The sequence below is a fragment of the Macaca mulatta genome, chromosome 1, assembly GCF_049350105.2.
Source record: "Macaca mulatta isolate MMU2019108-1 chromosome 1, T2T-MMU8v2.0, whole genome shotgun sequence".
Taxonomy (NCBI): domain Eukaryota; kingdom Metazoa; phylum Chordata; class Mammalia; order Primates; family Cercopithecidae; genus Macaca; species Macaca mulatta.
This window is the reverse complement of record NC_133406.1, coordinates 151,597,879-151,621,014: the sequence shown is the minus strand read 5'-3', so window position 1 is coordinate 151,621,014 and position 23,136 is coordinate 151,597,879. Positions and strand designations below refer to the sequence as shown.

The 23,136-nt window shown below is 41.5% G+C and overlaps 3 protein-coding genes across 19 annotated transcripts in view; 1 reads left to right on the top strand and 2 right to left on the bottom strand.

The window, feature by feature from the left end:
- The window catches only part of KYAT3 (kynurenine aminotransferase 3), a 59,482-nt gene extending 45,781 nt beyond the window's left edge, over positions 1 to 13,701 (bottom strand). Inside the window, exons 1-2 of one of the 2 annotated variants that reach the window (XM_015144487.3) lie at positions 13,522 to 13,701; positions 10,246 to 10,345 (exon numbers count right to left, since the gene is read on the bottom strand). In XM_015144487.3, the coding sequence (XP_014999973.2) occupies positions 10,246 to 10,344 (99 nt within the window). In that variant the 5' untranslated portion in view covers position 10,345; positions 13,522 to 13,701. The remainder of the gene's footprint in view (positions 1 to 10,245; positions 10,346 to 13,521) is intronic. The other variant, XM_015144489.3, reaches the window with a different exon arrangement.
- Positions 277 to 13,701, bottom strand: RBMXL1 (RBMX like 1). Its single transcript, XM_002801630.4, has 3 exons — positions 13,522 to 13,701; positions 10,246 to 10,345; positions 277 to 4,866 (listed from the first exon to the last, which is right to left on the bottom strand). The coding sequence occupies exon 3, from the start codon at positions 4,626 to 4,628 to the stop codon at positions 3,453 to 3,455; it is 1,176 nt and encodes a 391-aa protein (XP_002801676.1). The 5' UTR covers positions 4,629 to 4,866; positions 10,246 to 10,345; positions 13,522 to 13,701; the 3' UTR covers positions 277 to 3,452.
- LOC114671702 (uncharacterized) overlaps positions 13,646 to 23,136 on the top strand; it is a 205,654-nt gene continuing 196,163 nt past the window's right edge. For 8 of the 16 annotated variants that reach the window (XR_013400716.1, XR_013400709.1, XR_013400704.1 and 5 more), the window contains exons 1-2: positions 14,011 to 14,074; positions 14,990 to 15,066. Coding sequence is in view for 3 of the 16 variants with exons in the window: in XM_077953215.1 (XP_077809341.1) it covers positions 13,865 to 14,034; positions 14,990 to 15,066 (247 nt within the window). In the remaining 13 variants the exon portion in view is untranslated. Of the gene's footprint in view, positions 14,075 to 14,989; positions 15,067 to 15,446; positions 15,616 to 18,350; positions 20,295 to 23,136 lie in introns of those variants that run through there. The other 8 variants (XR_013400692.1, XR_013400688.1, XR_013400699.1 and 5 more) reach the window with 3 other exon arrangements.

The following is a 23,136-nucleotide window of genomic DNA, read 5'->3' as shown; positions in this document are numbered from 1 at the left end:
AACCAGGAACTTGAACATCACAGGGCTTTACTTCATCTCCATTTGTACCCACTATCTCAGTTTGAACTCTCTACTTGAGACTAAATAGAGTCACATCTCCCACCTTCATGACCATAGAGGGACTGTAAGATGAACACTCAAAAAACGTTAGTTATTATTATGGCTTGACTTGAAAAAACTATAAAATCTATATATCATTCAGTGGGCTCAAATATCTCTTAAAAAGTTGCCAGATTCTGAGCCATAGAATGAAAGAAAAGTATTTACAAATATGTATCTTACAAAGGACTTTAATACAGTATATATAAACAAATTTTACAACTCAATAAGACAAACAATCCAATTAAAAGTGGGCAAAAGATTTGACAACAACTTCACAGAAGATATACAACTGGCCAAAAAGTACTTAAAAGATGCTTACAAGCATTAGTCACCTGGGGAAATGAAAATAAAACCACAATGAGATACCACTAGATTCCCATCAGAATGGCTGAAAACTGAGTGTTGGCAGGAATGCTGGGCAGCTGGAACTCTACACAACCCTGGTGGGAATATAAAAGGGTATAGTCCCTTTGGAAAACAAACAGTTTGGCAGTTACTTAAATATTAAACATAAATCTGCCATGCAACCCAACCATTTTACTGTTAAGTATTTACCCAAGAGAAAGGAAAACCTACGTCTACACAGTGGCATGTACACAAATGTTCCTAACAGTTTTATTCACAGTAGCCCCAAACTGGAAACAATCCCAAGGTCCATCAACAGGCAAGTAGAAAAACAAATAATGGCATATTCACATAATGGGATACTACTCAGCAATAAAAGGAATAAGCTACTAATACACTGCAACCTGGTGAATTTCAAAGTCATTATGTGTGTGAAAGAAACCATAAACAAAAAAGTACATGCTACACAATCCCATTTATATAAAGTACTAAACAACACCACGAAGCAAACTAATACATGGTGACAAAGACAAATCAGCAGCGTGAGGGATGGACTGCAAAGGAACTTGAGGAATCTTTTGGGGGCGACGGGAGTATTGTGCATGTTGATGGTGACAGTGGCTTCATGGCATATACATCTGTCAAAATAACCATTGAGTTGTAATTCTAAACGGATACAGTTTACTGTAACTTGATAAAGCTGAATTTAAAAAGCTGCCAGAGTATTCTGAAATCATGCCCTCTTTTCTCCCTCTGGACCAAGCATCTCCCCAAGCAAGCCAACTTTAACAAAATTATCTCATAGATTTTGGATTTTTTTTTTTGTTGTTAAAGTGTCAATAGAAAACATTCCAAAAAGTGAGAAGTGATCTATAATACCCAAGTTCTATGTTCAACTACCAGTTAAACAAGGAAAACATTTTCTAGATCATTGTTTTACAACCAGTATAGACCCAGAAGAATCAAGATCTGATTCTTTTTCCACACATCTGCTAGGTCAGTAAACTATCAAAACTGGTGTCTCGTCATTTTAACATACTCCTTGAACAATATTCATTCATATTTGGTATAATCTCTATATCCTATACTATATTTAGGATATCTAAATATCTTAAATATTTAGGATATCTCAAGGGCCAAAAGGTCCTCACAGAAGCTGTAACCCAAGTAATTATAAGAATATGGAAGGGTTGGGAAGTGCAACAACCACATAAATTTGGTCATTACCCTAGTGGTCTGTGATTAGTAGTAGTCTGTCAAACGAAAGTTAAAAATGTTGTACTTACTCTCCTTAGCTGCAAATGTTAAAATATGACAGTGCCATAGTTAATGACAAAAAAAAAAAAAATTAGAAGTTCAATTAGTTCCTCCAATCCAACAACTCAAGTCTGTTTCCTTTGAGAACATTATACTATTGGCTCTAGTGTCCAAAGCAATAAACTAAAACTTGTTTCCAAGACTGGGAGGTAAAGTAGGCTTATAAAACAATACAGCAAAAGAAAGCCAAGTGGCCCAATTGTTTCCAGTGTGTTTGCCATCTTAGCATGGTTGTTACTTTTCAGATGTCACTCATAAGTTGTATTCTACAACTAAACTGTTTCTAGATAAGCCACCACCAAAAAATGTTTCACTTACTGACAGACACTTCACTAGATAGAGCTACCATTTTTAAGCTCTAAATTGAAGAGTTGTCCCCATGACTTTAGCTAAACAAAATGAAACCCAAAGCTGTAAAATCTATGTAAAGGACCACAAGAACTTTCTCCACTTACCAATTTCCTTAATTACTTCCCCTTTTCCATTTGGTCAATTACTCGTTTTAAGTAACTACCACTCACTCCTTAGTTATGAGTGTTAATCAACATTGATGCCTTCCTGAGATCCACAGGAACCCCTGAAGGCAAAATCTATTGCCTGCACCAAACCAATTCTGACAGCACTGCTTATGCAACTGTACTGACTTACTGACAATCAGCCGCCTTCTGCTTCAACAACTCTTAGCATTTGATTTCTCTTACTGCCAGCTTTATCTACTGTGAATCAATCAGCAGCACTCCACAACCATAATGAGCATAATCCTCAACCATCTTTGCTGTTTCACAGGCATTTGATGCTTTAAATCTGATGTGGAATGCTGATATATTCACTTTTTAGAAGTCACAAGCCTTTCGGAAGTTGGAGATAACTTTATTACTTAACTATTTTCTCCTTTGCAATCAAACTGTTCCTTTAAAAGTGAGACACTAGAGTTGCAAAAATTTGAAACAGTTAGACCAAGCACCTTTGCAGCTTCATGGTTGGTTCTGGCCAAACTTTTTATTTAGTATTCTGCAGCTGTTTAAAGACACACTTAAATGGTCTTATTGTGGGAGGGGAAAGGGGAGGTTCTTGCAGATTCCCAAGGAAATGTCAGAAAGGCAAAATGGCCAGCATTATCCATTTGCTTTTTCTGGGTTTACTGGGTGAATAGCAATTTCCTTACATAGGCATCTGATTTCAGGTTTTGCATACTAAGAACATTGAGATTTCCGTTGGAAAACACCATGAAATCTTATGGGTAGCATACCCCAACCACCCTCTTAATAGCTAGCTTGCTTGTATAGGCAGAACAATTCATCTCTCCATTTCAGATGGCTAGATGTTTTATGGAAGATCTTAAAATTGCTTGCCTCATTTACTGGGAAAAACCAGATAGGAAGTGGTCTTTAGGGACACTTCTACTTGGAAAGTTAGAAGTTACAAAGTTACTAGTACAACAAGGCTTAACACATTTAACATTTGCTTGTTGAAAAGCAGTGTCATAAAGTCAAATAAAATTAAACATGTTTTACCTTTTTCCTCACAAGAACATAAAACTTAGGGAGGGGAACTTAACAGGGAATTTAAAAAAGGTAACACAATTTTCCCTTTTAGTAGTCCTTGGGTAGTAATGATAGAATAGTTTCCACTTTTTTTTTTTGTCTGTTTCTTTGAACTGGGATTTTGGTCCAAAGTTTTGTTTGTTTCTAGTATCTGCTTCTGCCTCCCCCTCTATCAGATCGGCTTCCTCCAGGGCCACCACCTCTTGGTGCTCCCCGGCTTGAACTGCTGTAGGAATCACGTGGAGAAGGGTACCCCCTTTCTACAGAAGGGGGAAGCCCTCTTTCTTGTCTGCCAACCCGATCACAACCACTTGAGTAGAGATCACTTCGGCTGCTTGAGTAATTGTCCCGACTTCCACCATATCCATCACGTGAACTGCTATAATCATCATAGCGACTGCTTCCACCATAAGATGGCGGGGGCCCTCGTGTAGGTGGGGCACTACGTGAGTTACCATAACTCTCATATGAATCTCTGTAGGAACCTCCACTTGGATGATCTGAATAGTCACGATCACGACCATATCCATCTCTATCGCCATAGCCTCTTGATGGATAGTCATCACGTGAACTGGAATGACCATAATCACGGTAAGTATAATCTCGTGGTGGTGGTGCATAATCTCTTGTATCACGAGAACTTGGGTAATCTCTGCTTGAATAGCTGTCTTTAGTAGAATACCCATCATCTCTTGGGTACAAATAAACATCTCTACGAGAGGGGAGCGGTTCCCTTCGAGGTGGACCTCCGTAACTATCTCTTCCACGTGATAGAGGAGCTCTTCCTCCCATGCCACTGCTGCTGCGAACTAGTCCTGAAGGTGCAGATCTCTTAGGAGAAGGACCCCCACTTCTTGGTGGTGGTCCTCTTTTCACTGGGAGTGGTCCCCTGGAAGAACTCATGTTAAAATGCATGGAATATCCACCGTCATCCATGTGTCCTCCTCGTGAAGGAGGTCCCCTGGTTCCTCCACTTCCTCCTCTTCCAGCTCTAAAACCTCGTGGAGGACCTCTACTTCTTGGAGGTGGGGGCGGTCCATGTCTACCTCTTTCAAATGATGGTTTGGTGGCTTGTTCCACCTTGATGGCTTTTCCATCTAATGACTTTCCATTCATGTCTCTGGCTGCATCCTTAGCATCTGCTGGGCTTTCAAAGGTGACAAAAGCAAATCCTCTTGATTTGTTAGTTTCACGGTCTTTTATCAAGAGTACTTCCACTATTCGTCCATATTTGCCAAATACTGTTTCAAGAGCTTTCTCATTTGTTTCCGTATTAAGCCCACCAATGAAGAGCTTTCCCGGGCGATCTGCTTCAACCATTTTTTTTTTTTGCCGGTGAGTCGGAGGGGTGACAATGGGTTCAAGCTCCAAGGAGCTCGCTGACAGGGGCTTCCTAGCAACTCAGCACCAGTGGCGGCTGTTGGGTACGAGGGCTGAACTGCGAAGTCGCTAGCACTACTGCACAATCTGGATGCTTTTTAAGGGATGACTATCCATTCAAAAAACCAGGAAAATTACTTTCTTTTACCACTAGATGGCAGAGGAAAACAGAATATTCCTGTAATGGTGGAAGAAATGAAAGTAAAACTCAGAAGTGGAAATGTAAAGCAGGGAAAGATGCTTAAAGATACATAAAGAAAAAATGCAATTATATTAAGCTCAAAAGTGTGTATAATTAACAGGAACCCTTTTGTTGTAGCTTTTTTGTTTGTTTGTTTGTTTTTGTAGACAGAGTCCCACACAGTCGCCCAGGCTGGAGTGCAGTGGTGCAATCTTGGCTCACTGCAACCTCTGCCTCCCAGGCTCAAGTGATTCTTGTGCCTCAGCCACCTGAGTAGCTTGGATTACAGGCATGCGCCACCACACCTGGCTAATTTTTGTATTTTTAGTAGAGAGGGTTTCACCATGTTGGCCATGCTGGTATCGAACTCCTAGCCCAAGTGATCCGCCTGCTTCGGCCTCCCAAAGTGTTGGAATTATAAGGGTGAGCTACCATGGCTGGTCTTAATTGGAACTTTGAAACAACATATATTTTGTTACTTTATTTTATAAAGAATTATTTGTGCCTGATATGCTGTAACTATTTTAACATCTGTTGACTGAACAGATCTGCTGAGTGAAAGGGAAACAATTTGGACTCCCTCTGAGAGATAATATATTTGGGGAAAAATTGTACTTCAATAGAAAACTATGCACTGGCCACAGCACAGCTTTAGAGCTGATATTTGCGGGGCTAGAATTTGCCTTTGAGTTATTTTGCACTTTTGTAAATTGAAGCTAAGTGATAGGCATGCAAACTCTGGTTCTAGCAGTTTGATTACCTTCCCTCCACCCTGTAGAAAAAACAGTTTTGCCTTCATTTGCAATCCAATTCCTTTACTACATATAAATTTGTGCTTTGTGACTTTCCCTCTGTACTGGTTATAACTTCTGTCTGGTTACCTTATATCACATGAGTAAAATAAAAATCTTTGGCACATGCTCATTTTTATATTTGTATGAGTCATGATTTAACCTTTTTCCGAAAATTATCTTTTAACAATTACTTCAGAGAAACAAGCTTATTGGAAACAAGGCTTTCTCTAAACCTGAGAGCTGATAACATAGGTAAACACATGGCTGGAATGCCAGAAATGGAGTCAGGCCAAGCAGAGAACAAAAAGTCTGATTTATTCTCTCAAAAAAAACTGGGTTTAAGTCAAGACCTTGGAAGAGTGAGTAAGTGAAGGGAGTGTGTGAGTATTGTCCTCACCCATATCAATAGGCCTGGGGCCCTTTGGCTTGCCTACACTGTGTAATCTCAGTCCCCCCAATGACAGCTATAATTAAATCAGAGTTGGACAGAGTCAGGCTGAACCAATCAGGGCAACTGGAAGTTTGGGTTTGAGGCTGAGAAACAGGTTGTTTCTGCTGGGCACACGAAACAGGAAGATTGGTAAGTCTGAATCTGGGCAAGTCTGTGCTCAGTCCCTCACACACGCCATGTTCTGATGCTAAAAATACACCTATGTTCTAAGTATGTTGTTCAAGGTTGTTTAATGCAAAGAGCTTTCAAGCCAGATAGATCTTAGTTCAAAAGTAAACATCAAAACTCCTAGTGTGTGAAGTAGGCAGTTTACCTGATGTCTCTGAAATTCAGTTTCCTTATTTGCTAAGCAGGAAAATGGATACCTGCCCCACGTAAGTGCTATGGTAATTAAATGAGGCAAAGCCATAAGCGGAAAAATATAGTTCATGGCATACAATATATACACTCCAAAACTAGTGCCCACTCAGAAAGTAGAAAAGATTCTCTTAGATACAAGTAGGATGAGTAACTTTGCACTAAAGGAGGCAAAGAAATGTTGGGTATGGACTAAATGTACAAAAGAGAGGGTTGGGGTGGACGCAGTGACTCATGCCTGTAATCTCAGCACTTTGGGAGGTTGAGGAGGGTGGATCGCTTGAGCCCAGGAGTTTGAGACCAGCCTGGCCAACATGGCAAAACCCTGTCTCTACAAAAAATACAAAAATTGGCTGGGAGTGGTGGTGGGCACCTATAGTCCCAGCTACTCAGGAGGCTGAGGCAGGAGAATCGCTTGAACCTGAGAGGCAGAGGCTGCAGTGAGCTGAGATTGTGTCATTATACTCAAGCCTGGGCAGCAAGAGGAAGACTCTGTATGGAAAAAAAAAAAAAAAAAAGAGAGAGAGAGAGAGGGTTGACTTCTAAGGAAGGACAGACCTAAGGAAAAGGTTTTGTCCAGTGTTGCTTTTGTGGTTCTCTGGTGGACATTTAAATTTTAGAATCTCTTAAAAAAAAAATTAATAGACCATTTTAGGTCCAGGCACGGTGGCTCACGCCTGTAACCCCAGTACTTTGGGAGGCCGAGGCGGGCGGATCATGAAGTCAGGAGATCGAGACCATCATGGCTAACACGGTGAAACCCCATCTCTTCTAAAAATACAAAAAATTAGCCAGGTGTGGTGGCAGGTGCCTGTAGTCCCAGCTACTCGGGAGGCTGACGCAGGAGAATGGCGTGAACCCGGGAGGCAGAGGTTGCAGTGAGCTGAGATTGTGCCACTGCACTCCAGCCTAGGCGACAGTGCGAGACTCCGTCTCAAAAAAAGAAGAAAAAAAAAAAACAGGCTATTTTTTAGTGCAATTTTAGGTTCGTGGCAAAATTGAACAGAAAGTACAGGGAGTTCCCACATACTCTCTTGACACCCCCTCTATCACATGTCACCCTTTGTTAGACTAACCTTCATTTCAGGTTTAGTCCTTCAGATTGCAATTTTTTTTGTTTTGTTTGAGACGGAGTCTCACTCTGTCACTCAGGCTGGAGTGCAGTGGCCCGCTGTTAGCTCACTGCAACCTCTGCTTCCTGGGTTCAAGTGATACTCCTGCCTCAGCCTCCCTACTAGCTGGGATTACAGGTGCCCACTACCACACCCGGCTAAATTTTGTATTTTTAGTAGAGATGGGGTTTCACCATGTTGGCTGGGCTGGTCTCAAACTCCTGACCGCAAGTGATCTGCCAGCCTCGGCCTCCCAAAGTGGTGGGATTACAGGCGTGAGCAACCACACCTGGCCCAGATTGCAATTTGTATTCCATCTGGTTTTCTATTCTTCTTTCATTAATAATCTATCAACTGCTTATCCTCACAAATTCTTCTTTATATAAGACTTCCTAGGGAAACTATTCAGCATGGACGCATGTCACACATTTGTCAAAACTCATTTGTGAAATCTTCTTTGCTTCTTTCCTTCCTTCTCTTTCTATCAGTCATCTATCCATCAATATTCACTGGCACTCTGGCACTAGAGGATAATATAAAATTACCTTCCAATTTCTAACTCTTTAAGATCTAGGTGCTAAAAGACAGGACCAAAAAAGATTTTCATTCTGAGTTTCTCTCTCTTTTTTTTTTCTCTTCTTGTTGTATAGCAGTACATGTTTTTCTTTTCTTTCTTTCTTTCTTTTTTTTTTTTTTGAGACAGCATATCACTCCTATCACCTAGACTGGAGAGCAGTGGTGCAAACATAGCTCACTGCAGCCTCAACTTCCTGGGCTCAGGTGATTCCCCCACCTCAGCCTCACAAGTAGCTGGGACTACAGGAGTGTGCCCAGCTAATGTTTTGTATGTTTAATAGAGATGGGGTTTTGCCATGTTGCCCAGGCTGGTCTTGAACTCCTTGTCTCAAGCGATCCACTGGCCTCAGCCTCCCAAAGTGCTGGGACTGCAGGTGTGAGCCACCGTGCCTCACCTACATTTTTCCTTTAGTATTCAAAACAGTCTTTAAAATTAGAGAATACGTAAAATGTTTTTGTAAAAAAGCAAGTAATACAGGAAAGTACAGTCTATCCTCCATTCTATTCCCTCACTTGGAGGTAACCTTCCCAGTAGGTTTTCAATGACATTAAGGATGATGTGGATGAAACGAATATTCTAAGTAGGTTCACAGTAACTTACCTGGCTGGTTCTGACAACTCTTTCTTAATTTAAACTTATCACTGTTGCTTTTGTAACACTGGCCAGTGTTTTTCATTTGCCCAGCAACAGGAAGAATATTTATCTCTTTATCCCTGTGCAATTATTTTAAATGCAAAGCCTCTGATGAACTATAGACAGTTTTTCAGTGTAGTTAAAATGATACAAACACTTTGGCAGTTACTTAATTAAACATAAAGCTACCACACAACCCAACCATTCCACTGCTAGGCATGGAGAGGATTTAGTGCTATCCCAAATAGTCCACAAGTTTGAATAATGCATTGTTAGTGGTTCTTGCCTGGGACATACATCAGAATCACCTGGAAAGATTTTTCAAAATACATTTCAGATATGTAGAATCAGAATGCATAATGGTGGGCCCTGGCATACGTAGTCTAATAAAAGTTCCACAAATGAGGATTCTGCACACAAATGCCCTTTTAGTGCCACGGTTTCATATGACCACCTTGGCGAAGCACACCCACTTCCTTGGCTTCAACCAACTTCTATGTTGGGAGAGGGTCTGAAAAAGGTGGTCACGGTGGCATTAAAGAGGAGAGAATTCAAAACAGTTATGAGGTAGAATTCATAGGATTTACATATAGAAGACACTGATGATGCTTTTTATGAAAATTTTGAACCACTGAGAAAATTTTAAACCAGCTGAGAGATTAGAATTAGGTTGAACACAAAATTGCCAATATTCAACCATGTATGACAAAAATGGCACTTCATATGCCAAAAATGGAATTTTCATACAAAAAGTAGCAATTTCATATATTTTAACCTAATATAAAACACTCATATGCACACTACCCAGATTCAGTAATTCTCAAGATTTTGCCTCCTTTTTTTTTTTCTTTAATTGCTGAGTAACTTTAAAGCAAATCTTAGACCTTAAGTCATTACACTCCTACATACTTGGCATATATCTCAAAAGTACTGCCGCTTATATAACTGCAATTTCATCACCACACCTCACCAACAATAATTTCTTGTTATCATCTAATACCCAGTCCACATTCTTATCTCTCTGATTGTCTTTAAAAAATGCATTTTGGTTGACTGAATAAAGTTCCTAAAGCAGATGTATGCATTGTATTTGGTGGTTATGGTTTTTAAACCTTTTTCCATCCCTGAGCAGTCCTCCTGAGATATCCTCTCCTACTTTTTTCCCATGCCACTGGACTTATATTCATTAACTTGAACACTTTTGTGAAGACAAAATGAGGTAATGAATATATAATGACCAGCACATTGCCTGATCCACAGACAGGCAAGCAGTTGCTCAGTGAATGTTAATTCTAGTCAACGACAAGAGACACCTCCATCATATATAATAGAAATGTTCATTTCAATAAAATATTTGTAAAAAAGCATCTGAAGAATTACATAAAGAATTACGTATTTTTTGGACAGTGCAGAATATGTACAATAATTTATCTGTAAGTAAGCAATACCTACAGCAGAAGCAGAGAATCCGAGGATTTTGGAAGAAGAAATTGTCTTCAGGAATTTTGCTCTACCACTAGGAAAGCAGAGGCTCCTCTGGGCCAAAAACATGCTATTAAATAAAAGAAAAGTTGAGAAGAGGAATAAATATATGATGGGTACATCATTATCAGACACTTACAGCCAGCTGGTATATCATAAGCTTACGTAAAATCCAAGCAAACATTTTTGATAAGTGAGCTTACTTTCTTTCAAGTTTTCTTTCTATGATATAATCTCTCATCACTGGAAGCATTCTAATAAATGTATTCTTCCTTATACAAATTTATATTCACATCATTTCAAACTAGAGAGCTGTATGAATATTCTTAATTCAGAAACCAAGGCTTTAATTTAGTCAAGAGCATTAAATTTCAGTAAGTGAAAGTTCCATTTCTAGCAGCCATAAAATCCAGAGTATTTCAACCTAGGAACGACTCAAATTTCAGAATCCTCTGGATAACAGTCACTAGTAAAAGCACAATTTGTAACAGTAAATTAAAGTTGTTAGGAACAATTATTTAAAAAGTTATTTGAAAAGATGAATGATAGTAGGTCCTTGATAAATAGAAAGACTATAGAGTGAATCTTAGGTTATTCTGAAGGTACTTCCTCCAACAATTCCCGCAAGCCATTTTAGTGGATTCCAGTGGCATGATAGGCATGCATTCTGAATTGCTTCTCTACCTGTAAGGAAATTGATATCCATCATGGGTAAATGGAGGAAGATTAAGGCAATGAAACTCTATTATAATAATACTGCTACTTGGAAGTGGAAAGAAAACCCAGTTTTCTAAAAACATTCAGGCAAATAGATATTTCTCATAAGGTTTTACTCTGAGAATGTTGTTCTCTTAAGCCTCTTAAGTATAAGGCTGCTATATCAGTGGATGGCATTTCGTCTAACAGTTATCAAACCTTAGAGAAAAGAGACCTAATCTATGGAAACTAAACAGAACTTCTACATAAAATGCTAACAAATCAAACCCAGTAGTATACAAGAAGAATAATACATCATGACCAAGGGGGGTTGGGTTTATATAAGACACCTATTAATGTGATTCACCACATTAAGAAATTAAAGTCGAATTCAATCTTAAGAAGTGTCTATCTGTAGTCAAGTTATGGACTCCTGCTGGGCCTCAGTTTCTCCATTTTTCACAATAGATGAATAAATTAATAAGGTTTGAGTTAAAGCAAGCAGGTAGAGGGAACCCTCTAAAGACATAAAGATACAATGGAATTTGCTGATTATGGCACAACTGTCCCAAAAGAGAACAGTTGAAACTTTGGACAATGGAAGAGAAAGGAAGAGCTGGGTCAGTTGCCAGGAAGTACACCGCATGATGGAGGTAATGTGCTAATAATAAAAGCAAGTGAGCTTGGAGTGCAGCTTCTGGGAGATTTCACCCCAGACTGGGTGAGCCATACTCTCTAGGTACCAGGTATTTTATTAAGTAAACACATTTTGAGCAGCATTTTCTAATGCAATCAACACTGCATATATATATTCACCAATGAGATAAATACATTAAATTTAGATGTCACCAAAAAGATAGAAGAAAATAAAAAGGTATATGGCTCTTAATTCTAAACAATATTTTCTTTGTATTTTTCTCCCTAAAAACAACTTCTGTGAAGAAAACCTGGCAACTTATGAATCAGGATGATCTATGTGATCTAATTATAGCATATTATGCATAAAGTCCACATTCCAAAACGCACGATCTATACAAATGAAACTGTTGAATTATTATCAATGGGTTAGACTGTTTAAAATGAAGATTCAGAGGGCATGCTTGGCAGATTTGGGGGTGGCCTGAAGCTGAGAAAGCTGGTGAATTTTTGAGGGCCGAATATAAGGCTAAAAGGCAGACAAGGCAGTCAAAATAAATCTTATGAAGCTTAAAGCTCCAGACTTAAATCCAAATGATCAATTTATACTTTACACATGGGGAGGAGAGGTAGGAAGAGATTTAATTTGACAAAGCCCAGAACATCTGTGTTAACTGCAAGTTCAAGCAAGATTAACATGAGGCAAAAAGGGCTACAGCTAATAATGCGCCGCCCACACTGTTACAAGAGTCCGACCACTGGAAAACTGATTTTCCTTTCATACTCTACCTTGTTAGTTTGCTTCTAGAATGTTTATAAGGTTCACTGATACAACACAGGGAATCTAGGCGGTGAACAAAGTCCTGGACGGGGGAGTACTGTGGAAGGATGGACTTCAAAGCTACGTCTTTAGAACAGCGGAAAGAATTGGCCAAAGTTGGGCAGCACATGATTTAAGGAGACACCAGCCTGAAACTGCTGAAAACCTGTTCTACGAAAATGGGATTCGTGTAACTATAAACTTCTCCAGAGGGAAAGCAGTGTGGCTGCCTGGGTGATACCAGGAATTCGGTTTTAGCTCCCGAGGTCAGACTTGCTAAGGGCTGACCTGCAGCCCCAGTCCTCCTCAGGTGGCCGCAAAGGAGCCACGCGTGGGAGAAGCGAAGGAAGGCCATTTCTGCGCCACTTGACTCCAAAAGCAACAGACTTGACTACTTTTCTCTTTTAACTACAGATGTTGGATTCTGCTAAGCTTCATTTATAAGGCAACCTAACAGCCTTGGTATCCTCCTTTTGGATTTTTTTTTTTTTTTTTTTTTTTTGAGACGGAGTCTCGCTCTGTCGCCCAGACTGGAGTGCAGTGGCGCAATCTCGGCTCACTGCAAGCTCCGCCCACGGGCTCACGCCATTCTCCTGCCTCAGCCTCCCGAGTAGCTGGGACTATAGGCGCCCACCACGACGCCCAGCTAATTTTTTGTATTTTTAGCAGAGACGGTGTTTCACCGTGTTAGCCAGGATGGCTAACTGATCTCCTGACGTCATGATCCGACCGCCTCGGCCTCCTAAAGAGCTGGGATTATAGGCGTCAGCGTCTTTTGGATTTTTAAATTAAGAGTCCCAAAGTCACTCTTCTCAGACTACCTTCTAAAAGCCCAAACAGCGAAATCAAGAGTAAAAGCGCCAAGACGGTGACCGGGTCTAGGGGATCCCTCTTGGAGGCCAGTCACCTCGGCGCCTTCCCCTCAAACTGTTAATCCAGGGCCGACTCCCTGCAGCCGCCCCAGCAGGCGGCTCTCGCGTGACTCAGGCAAGAGCAGCCCGGCCCCCGTCCCCTCGCCCCGCAGGCCGGAAAGGCCCTCGTCAGTCCGCACTGAAGCGCCGCGCCGAGCCGCTCCGCGCGCCCGCCCCACTCACCTATCTGGTGCGGGAACCTCGCCTCTCCAGGCTCGAGACCCGCCTGGGCTTGAGGGCCTGGCTGGGCGGGATTCGGACGCGGGGGGCGGAGCCGGGACACGGACTGACTCTGGGGTTTGCACTCAGTGCGCGCTTTGGCTGAGGGCTAGGCTGTGATCTCTAGGCTGGAAAAGACTGGATAAGGGGTGTTTTTTTGGGAGGGGAGGGGCGGGATTTGGTGGGTTCCGGGCTTGTGGGAACAATAGGGCGGGCCGGGGGCGAGCCCGGATGTGGCCAGGGATTGGCTGTGGAGTGTGACTCACGGCGCGCGTTGACTGTGGGGTCCGCCGCGATCGCGGACCGGATGGAAATGGAGGAGGGAAGGGGTGGGGGCCGCGGGTTGGGCTTGAGTGAGGAAGGGGATAAGATGGAGGCCGGCCTGGACGTGGCCGGGGATTGGCTATGGGTGTGGACTCAGGGAACTCATTGGCTGTGGAGTCGGCCGGGATCACGTGCTGGTTCAGGCAAGCATAGGTGCGGGACTGGAGTTAGTGTGGCGCGGACTTGGATATGGGTATGGAATTTGGGCCCAGGGCTGGAATCGGATATATGGGATTGATCGGGTTGGGGGCAGGTTATAGGATGAGTACTGGTTTGCAAGGATGGGTAAGCTATGGGGCCGCTGGGCTTGTACAAGTGGAGGGGTCGGGTTAGAATAACTTTGGAAGGTTCCTGAGAGAGGGCAATGCCAGAGTGAGTGTGAAAAGGGATTCCTAGATGCATTTGTCATTTGAGATGGGGGTGAGGGGTTAAAAAGCGGAAAGGAACTTATTTTCCTTAATATGAGTTTGATCAGCAAACTAAGAATGAAAGGGACATGTCAGACTGAAGGAGGAAGAAAAATGACACTAAAATGCAAAAAAGAAAAGTCTCTAGGAAAACAAGGAAGGAACCCACTGGTGACTTATTTGGGGAGGGCAGTGTCAGCGAAAGGAGAGTTTTTGTTAAAAATTGAGTTTTATGTTTGGATTTTTTTCCTCTTCTATTTTAAGAGGATGAGAGGCTAGAGGGAGTGGGAGAGGCCTTAGCATTGTTTTTCAGTTCTAAAGGAGGGAACAAAAGTAATCATTGATTAAAGGAATATACTCTTCAGCTAGGTACAGGGAGTTTCAGAAGACGATTAGGTGCATAGAGAAATTATTGTGTACAGGCAGGGGCGAGCCTGATGTGGCTTGGGATTGGCTGTGTAGTGTCTCAGTGCGCAGTGGCTGTGGGGTCCGCTGCCATTGGGGATCATACTACATCTTACCTTTAGGAGGGAGGAAAAGTGCAAGGCTAAAGCTGTAATCAGTAAAGAAGCAACAATTATATTAGCTGGGGGAGGAGGATAGTTTGATATTTTTGTAGTTTCCACAGTGACCTTTTTAAAAATCTGGTTAGGCAAAAATAGTGTGATCTTGTTTGTTGTCTCACTTCATTACGATCACAGAATGACCTGGTACTGTGTCCGAACTTGGTGGGTTCTTGGTCTCACCGACTTCAAGAATGAAGCCGCAGACCCTCACGGTGAGTGTTACAGTTCTTAAAGATGGTGTGTCTGGAGTTTGTTCCTTCAGAGGTTCAGATGTGTCTGGAGCTTTTTCCTTCTGGTGGATTGTGGTCTCCCTGTCAGGAGTGAAGCTGCAGACCTTTGTTGGTGAGTGTTACAGCTCACAAAGGCAGCATGGACTCACAGAGTGAGCAGCAGCAAGGCTTATTGCAAAGAGCAAAAGAACAAAGCTTCCACAGTGTGGAAGTGGACCTGGGTTGCCACTGCTGGCCCGGCAGCCTGCTTTTATTTGCTTATCTGGCCCCACCCCATGCAGGGGTCTTTGAAAACAGTATGCTGAGAATAGATAGGGCTCAAGGACAGTATCTCCAATTGAACTTTTAATGAACTCCCATAGGCGCCAAGAAGGCGGGCAGATAAGGAAGAGCATAGAAACAACTGAGTAGAAGGTTACATCTGGGAAAAGAAAGTTTGTTTTGCATTGCATGCTTTCTGCTGACGTGGGGTTTATGGAGTATAAATAAAGTGAGGCAGAGGCTCTGAGCGCGGCCGCCATGTTCTCTGTGTGTCTTTGTCTTTTGTGTGTTCTTTCATTCTCCACCACCCTGGGCAGGGACCCCAACACACCCACATCCTGCTGATTGGTTCATTTTAAAGAGAGCTGATTGGTCCACTTTACAGAGAGTTGATTGGTCCGTTTTGACAGAGTGCTGATTGGTGTGTTTACAATCCTTGAGCTAGACACCCAGTCACAGAGTGCTAGTTAGCTAGATACAGAGTTAGCTAGATAGAGAGTACCAATTTGTGTATTTACAAACCTTGAGCTAGACACAGAGTACTGATTGGTGTATTTACAAACCCTGAGCTAGACAGAGTGCTGGTTGGTGCCTTTACAATCCTTGAGCCAGACACAATCATAGAGTGGTAGTCCTCCAAGTCCCCAGTAGATTAGCTAGATACAGAGTGTATTCACAAACCTTGAGCTAGACACAGAGTACTGATTGGTGTATTTACAAACCCTGAGCTAGACACAGAGTGCTGATTGATGTGCATACAATCCTCTGGCTAGATATAAAAGTTCCCCATCCCCGCCCAGCTGGCTTCACCTAGTGGATCCTGCACCAGGGATGCAGGCAGAGCTGCCCGCCCCTCGGGAGCCGCGCCTGCACTCCTCAGCCCTTGGGCTGTCCATGGGACCGGGCACCACGGAGCAGGGGGCGGCGCCCGTTGGGGAGGCGGGAGCCCACCGCAGACGGGGAGCTCAGACATGGCGGGCTGCAGGTCCCAAGCCCTGCCCCGCCGGGAGGCAGCTAAACCCGGTGAGATTTTGAGTGCAGCGCTGGCGGGTCGGCACTGCTTGGGGACCGGGCGCAACCTCTGCAGCTGCTGGCCCGGGTGCTAAGCCGCTCACTGCCCTGGGCCTGTGGTGCCGGTGGCTGCTCCGTGTGCGGGATGCTGAGCCAGAGCCCGCGCCTGCGCGGGCGCCCGCCGGAACTCACACCTGACGGCGAGCGCATCCCCAGTTCCCATCCACGCGTCTTCTCCCTCCGTACGTCCCCACAAGCAGAGGGAGGACGCTCAGGCCTCAGCCAGCCCAGAAAGGGGCTCCCACCGTGCCGTGGCGGGGTGAAGGGCTCCTCAAGCCCTGCCAGAGTGGACGCCGAGGCCGGAGGCCAAGGAGGCCCTGAGAGTGAGGGCTGCTAGCACATTGTCACCTCTCAGTATAATGTTAGTGTTTTGTGAGATTGTTACGTTTTAACAGGGGAACACCACAGCCAATTCCTAACAACACTGAAGTGTCAGTTCCGTTGGTGACACCAAGGGCAATTTTTATTTTTCTCATATTTACCAAATACGAATTGCATACATAGATGCTGAGACAACTGGGAAGAATGAGGTAGAGAAAACATGTGTCTTAAACCTTACATTCTGGTAGGGAGAGACAAGCAATAGACAAGTAAGTATAAAAAATGATTTTAGAGGGTGACAAGTGCTATGAAAGAAAAAATGATGGGTGGAGATAGCTGTAAATTTAAATAGGATGGTCAGGAAGGCTTTTTTGAGGACGTGACATTAGAATTCAGAATTGAATGATAAGGAAGCAGACTTGCAAAAATGATTCTGGAAAGGGAAATAGGAGTTGAAAAGGCCCTGAATGTAGAAAAAGGCCCTATAAGTGAGTCCTTGAAATTACTAGCTAATTGGTCGGGCACGGTGGCTCACGCCTGTAATCCCAGCACTTTGGGAGGCCAAGGCGGGTGGGTGGATCATCAGGTCAGGAGTTTGAGACCAGCCTGACCAACGTGGTGAAACCCTGGCTCTACTAAAAATGCAAAAAATTAGCCTGGCGTGATGGCGCGCGCCTGTAATCCCAGCTACGCAGGAGGCTGAGGCAGGAGAATCGCTTGCACCCGGGAGGCAGAGGTTGCAGTGAGCCGAGATTGTGCCACTGTACTTCAGCCTGGTCGACAGAGTGAGACTCTGTCTCAAAAAAAAAAAAAAAAAAGAAAGAAAAAGAAAAAGACATTACTAGCTAATAGGTATATTACCCTTATATCTTGTTTTCTGAATAAAAAAATTACCCTTATACCCTAATATTACCCTTATATTACCCTTATACCCTTGTTTTCTGAATAAAAAATTACCCTTGTTTTCTGAATAAAAAATTATGTAGATTAGGCCTTTTTCCTTGCCTCATCTAAAGAACTAAAAATATTTTGAAATATAGCAGAGAGAAGGTGGTATAGCATAATGGATAAGTCAAATTGCCTGGTTCAAATTCCACCTCTGCAATTTTCTAGCTGTGTTACCTTGGGCAAGTTATTTCATTTCTCTGTGCTTCAATTTCCTCAATTGTAAAAAGTAAATAATAGAACCTTACCCAGAGTGTTATTGTAAGGATTTAATGAATCAATCAAACAACCAAAACAAAACCAACAATACTTAGGAGAGTACTCAGTTCTTAATAAGTACTGTAACATTGGTCGTTACATAAAAGGGAAAGAGAAACTTTAGGATGGGGCTGCTATTTATCCCCCACTATTTGATACTGTCTTCTATTTTTTAAAAAAACTTTTTTTGGGGTCACAATCCCTTTTTAAATCTGTAGTAATAGAGTCCCCAAGTTTCAGCAGTGTACCTGGGTGCATGATACAAAGAATGCATTTCCATCCTCTGTTATGGCTAGGTTGGCTGTATGACCAAATTGTGACCAATGGCATATAAATGGGAGCTGTATGTGCAGCTGCTATGAAATGTCTTAAAAGAGTGGTAGGCCCTTCTTGTTCTCTTGGTTTTGCAGTTTACCTGCCAGTTTGGGTGCTGGGTACAAGTCTAAGATGCCTGCAGCCCTCTTGGACCACCATATGGAATCTACAAGTTCAAGATGATCAGATGATCTAGTACAATAGAATGAGAGAGAACGATCCTGAGCCCTGACATCATGGAGCCACCACTCCAGCTCTGGACCAACTGTCTATATTTGTGGTTAAAGAAATCAACTTCAATTTTGCTTAACTCTTTTACATTTGTTTCCTGAAGTGTAGTCACAGTTTGCCTGTAATTGTTTACTGACTACTATTCTAGTTTGATTCCCAAAGGCATTCCGCTTTACTTTCACATGAGTCTTCCAGGTGACAATAGAGGAGTGAGGGAGGAAAACAAGTTGGATGACAGTAGCAATGCCTCATTATCTGAAAATGCTGCTGAAGAGGTATCTGTGACTTCTAGGTACTAAGAGTCAAGGAGGCAGGACTACATTTTCCTTTATCTTATAACACTACAGTGGTACTAAGAAGGACCTGCTCTAGGAAACAAGACAACTAAGTGTGGGTTTGTAAGTTCCTAAAGACTTTTCCACCTTATAATCCTGCTCTAAAGAATTATGTTCAGTTTTCAGTCTCATGTAACTATTTTAAATGCAATATTTATGTGTGTGTATCAGAATATTAAACTAATGTTTCCTAGCCAGATAATAATAGCTATACAGACATTAGTTCAACTATTTCAAAAAGATAATAGAAATTGTACACTTAATCCATGGAAAGGCTGATCAGGGTAAATATGCATCTTATTTATCTGTTGTCTGTCTATCCACATACACGTTTGGCTGGATTGATAGCAACTTAACTGTTAGAATTTGTGATTTGAATCAGTCAGGTAATCTTTACAGTCTTTGAAAAATTTTTAAAAGGGGAAAATGAATTTTGACTTTACAAATCAGTTTGGCAGCAGAATATACATTCCTCTCATCTGTACATGGCACATACTCTAAGGTTGACCACATGCTCAACCATAACGCAATTCTCAACAAACTGAAAAAAAACTGAAATAATACCAGCCACACTCTAGTACTATAGCACAATAAAAACAGAAATCAATACCCAGAATATCTCTCAATACTATACAATTACATGGAAATTAAACAGTCTGCTCCTGGGTCACATTTGGATAAACAATGAAATTAAGGTAGAAATCAAAAAAGTCTTTCAAACTAGTGAAACAAAGGATACAACATATCAGAATCTCTGGAACACAGTTAAAGCAGGTGTAAGAAGAAAGTTATAGTGCTAAACACCTACATCAAGAAGTTAGAAAGATCTCAAACGAACAACCTAACATTACACCTACAGGAACTAGAAAAACAAGAGCACATCAACTCCAAAGCTAGCAACAGAAAAGATATGACCAAAATTAAGCTGACTGAATGAAACTGAGGTGCAAAATCCATACAAAGATCAATGAAACCAAAAGTTGTTTCTTTGGAAGAATAAATAAGATTGGAAGACTATTAGATAAATAAGGAAAAAGAAGATCCAAATAAACACGATCAGAAACGACAAATGTGACACTACCATTGACCTTACAGAAGAAAAAAAAAAAACAACAAAAAACCCCAGACACTATTATGAACTCCTCTATGCACACAAACTAGAAAACCTAGAAGAAATGGATAAATTCCCAGAAACATATAGCCTCTCAAGAATGAACCAGGAAGAAATTGAAATCCTGAACACACCAATAATGGGCTCAAAGTTGAATCAGTAATAAAATACCTTACCAACAAGAAAAACCTGTGGACCAGATGGATTCACAGCCAAATTCTACCAGATGTATAAAGAAGAGCTGTCAATAATCCTACTGAAATTATTCCAGAAAAATCAAGCAGGAGGGACTCCTTACTAACGCATGAGGTCAGCATCAGTCTGATATCAAAACCTGGCAGAGACACAGCAAAAAAAGAAAACTTCAGGCCAACATCCCTGATGACTACAGACACAAAAGTCCTCAGCAAAATACTAACAAATCAAATCCAGCAACACACCAAAAAGCTAATCCACCATAACCAAAAGGCTTTATTTCTGGGGTGCAAGGTTGGTTCAAAATATCCAAATTACACATCAAAACTACAATGAGATATCATCTCGCCCCAGTTAAAATGGCTTAGATTCAAAAGACAGGCAATAACAAATCCTAGCAAGGATGTGGAGAAAAGGGAAGCCTCATACACTGTTGGTAGGAATGTAAATTAGTACAGCTACTATGGAGAATAGTTTGGAGGTTCCTGAAAAACAAAACAAAACAAAAACCTAAAAACAGAGCTACCATATCATCCAGGAATCCCACTAGTGGGTATATACCCCAAAGAAAGGAAATCAGTATATCAAAGGGATGTCTTCACCCCCATGTTTATTGCAGCAGTGTTCACAATGCTGGGCCAAAGTTAGTGCTACATGCTTCATGCCAGTTAGATCCCTAGAGCAATGTTAGGAATATTGATCAACACCAGCTTCTCTAGGTCTTTAAAGAGGGGATACTGATTAAATCCTTTGTGGGGAGTAGAGGGAGAAGATTCTATTATAAATAGCACAAGAATATACATAATTATCAAACTCGTGAAATAATATGATGTTTAATAATTAAATGGTAAACTTTCAGGGAGAAGTGTTAGGAATGGAGTTGGGATAATAAAGTGTATGTAAGATGTTCATTCATTTAAAAAAAAGTATTTATTGTATATATATGTGCCTGGCAACCTTTCTAGACTTTACTGATGCCGTGAGGAACAAAAAGACAAAGACCCTGCCCACTGGACCTTATTTTCTAGTAGGGAGGGGAGACAGGCAGTAAGTTTAAACAAACTCATCAGTAAAATAAGGTAGTGATAAAATATTGTGAGGAAAAATAAAAATTCTGGTCACTAGGTGGTGCTCATGGCTTTCTTAATTTCTTTCACTTATCCAGTACATTCAACTGGAGGGATGCTGACTGCCTGATGCTCTATTAAAGTTGTGTTTGGGGCCAGGTGCAGTGGCTCATAACTGTAATCCCAGCATTTTGGGAAGCCGAAGTGGGAGGCTGGCTTGAGCCCAGGAGTTCAAGATCAGCCTAGGCAACATAGCCAGGGCTCGTATCTGTTATTATTTTAAGGTTGTGTTTGGGTCAAAGTAATAAGTTCTTTCTTTTGCTGTCTCCCTTCTCCCAATTTTTATTTGTTTAAATTTGTTTTTTATTTTTTAGAGACAGGGTCTCATTGCTGTGTTGCCCAGGCTGGAGTGCAGTGGTGGGATCATAGCTCATGGCAGCCTCGAACTCCTAGGCTCAAACAATCCTCCTGCCTCAGCCTTCCAAAGTGCCGAGATTACGCGCATGCACCACCATGCTCAGCCTCCTTAGAGATTTTCCAGGACATTTTTTTTTTTTTAAGAGGCAAGTCTTGCTCTGTTGTCCAGGCTGGTCTCGACTTCCTGGCCTTATGCAATCCTTCCTCCTTAGCTTCTCGAGTATCTGGAACTACAGGAACACACTACCATGCCTGACTGGATTTCTCTTTCTTTCTTTCTATTCCTTCCTTCCTCCTTTCTTTCCCTTCCCTTCCCTCCCCTCCCCTCCCCTCCCTTCCCTTCCCTTCCTTTCCCTCTTTCTTTCTTTTCTCGAATTGACTGATAAGGTGAAATAGGACTAAGACACACTAAAGAGCTGTGTGAACTATCTTGGTATAGGGGGATTAGATTAACTCCCTAAATCATAGATATGCTCTCCCGTCAATTTCCTGGGTATTTAACTTTCTTTCATTTATTTAATATATGTATTCAGCATAGACTTTTAGCTCTTTAAGAGAGAAACACAACCACGTTTCCTAGTCTTTGGCGGAGTATCTTATAGATAACAAATATCTTCAATGAATAAATTCCTCTAGCTTACGCAATTGTTGTTTTCTATGTAGTCTTACCTAACTTCCTAAAAGGACTGTTTTAGAGTTAGACTGGGGGGAAAATCTATATAATAAGACATGGGAGAACATTAAAGTTAGTCTTTGTTAAGGCTAATTCTAGAAAGAAGGTCTTGAACCTTCTTTTCTACTGTGAGTAGAAGGAACATTATAAGAACTACAGGGTGATGGAATCTAAGCAGATACAGGAATTGTGATCCATCCTGACAGTCTCTTGGTCTTTTAGTATATTTTAGTAGTATAGTTTAGTAGTTTTTAGTATACAGATCCTGTTCATGCTTTGTTAGATTTATATCTATTTCTTTCCTTTTTTTTGTAGGTGTTGTAAATAGTATCATTTTTAAAACTTTGGTTTCCAGTTGTTCTTTGCTTATATACAGAAACTGTTGAAGGTTGATTTTATGTGCTGACCTTGTATCTTTTGACTGTATTAAATTCATTTATTAGTTCTAAGAGTTTCATTGTAGATTACCTGGGATTTTCTACATAGGCAATCATGTTGCCTGCAAATAAGGACAGTTTTATTTGATGCTTTCTGATCTATATGCCTTTTATATCCTTTTCTTGCCAAATTGTACTAACACTTCCAATTGTACTAACACTTCCAGTGTAATGTTGAGTGGGAGTGGTGAGAGTGAACATTCTTGCATTGTTCCTAGATCTGAGGGGCAAAAGATTCAGCCTTTTATCAAGTATGATGTTAGCTGTAGAGTTTTTGCAGATGCCCTTTATCAGTTTGAAGAATTTCATTTCCTCTCCTATTTGCTGAATTTTCATATGAAGGTCATATTTTATCAAGCTTCTCCTTTATCTATTTATATAATCATGTGATTTTTTTCCCTTCTTTAGACATTTA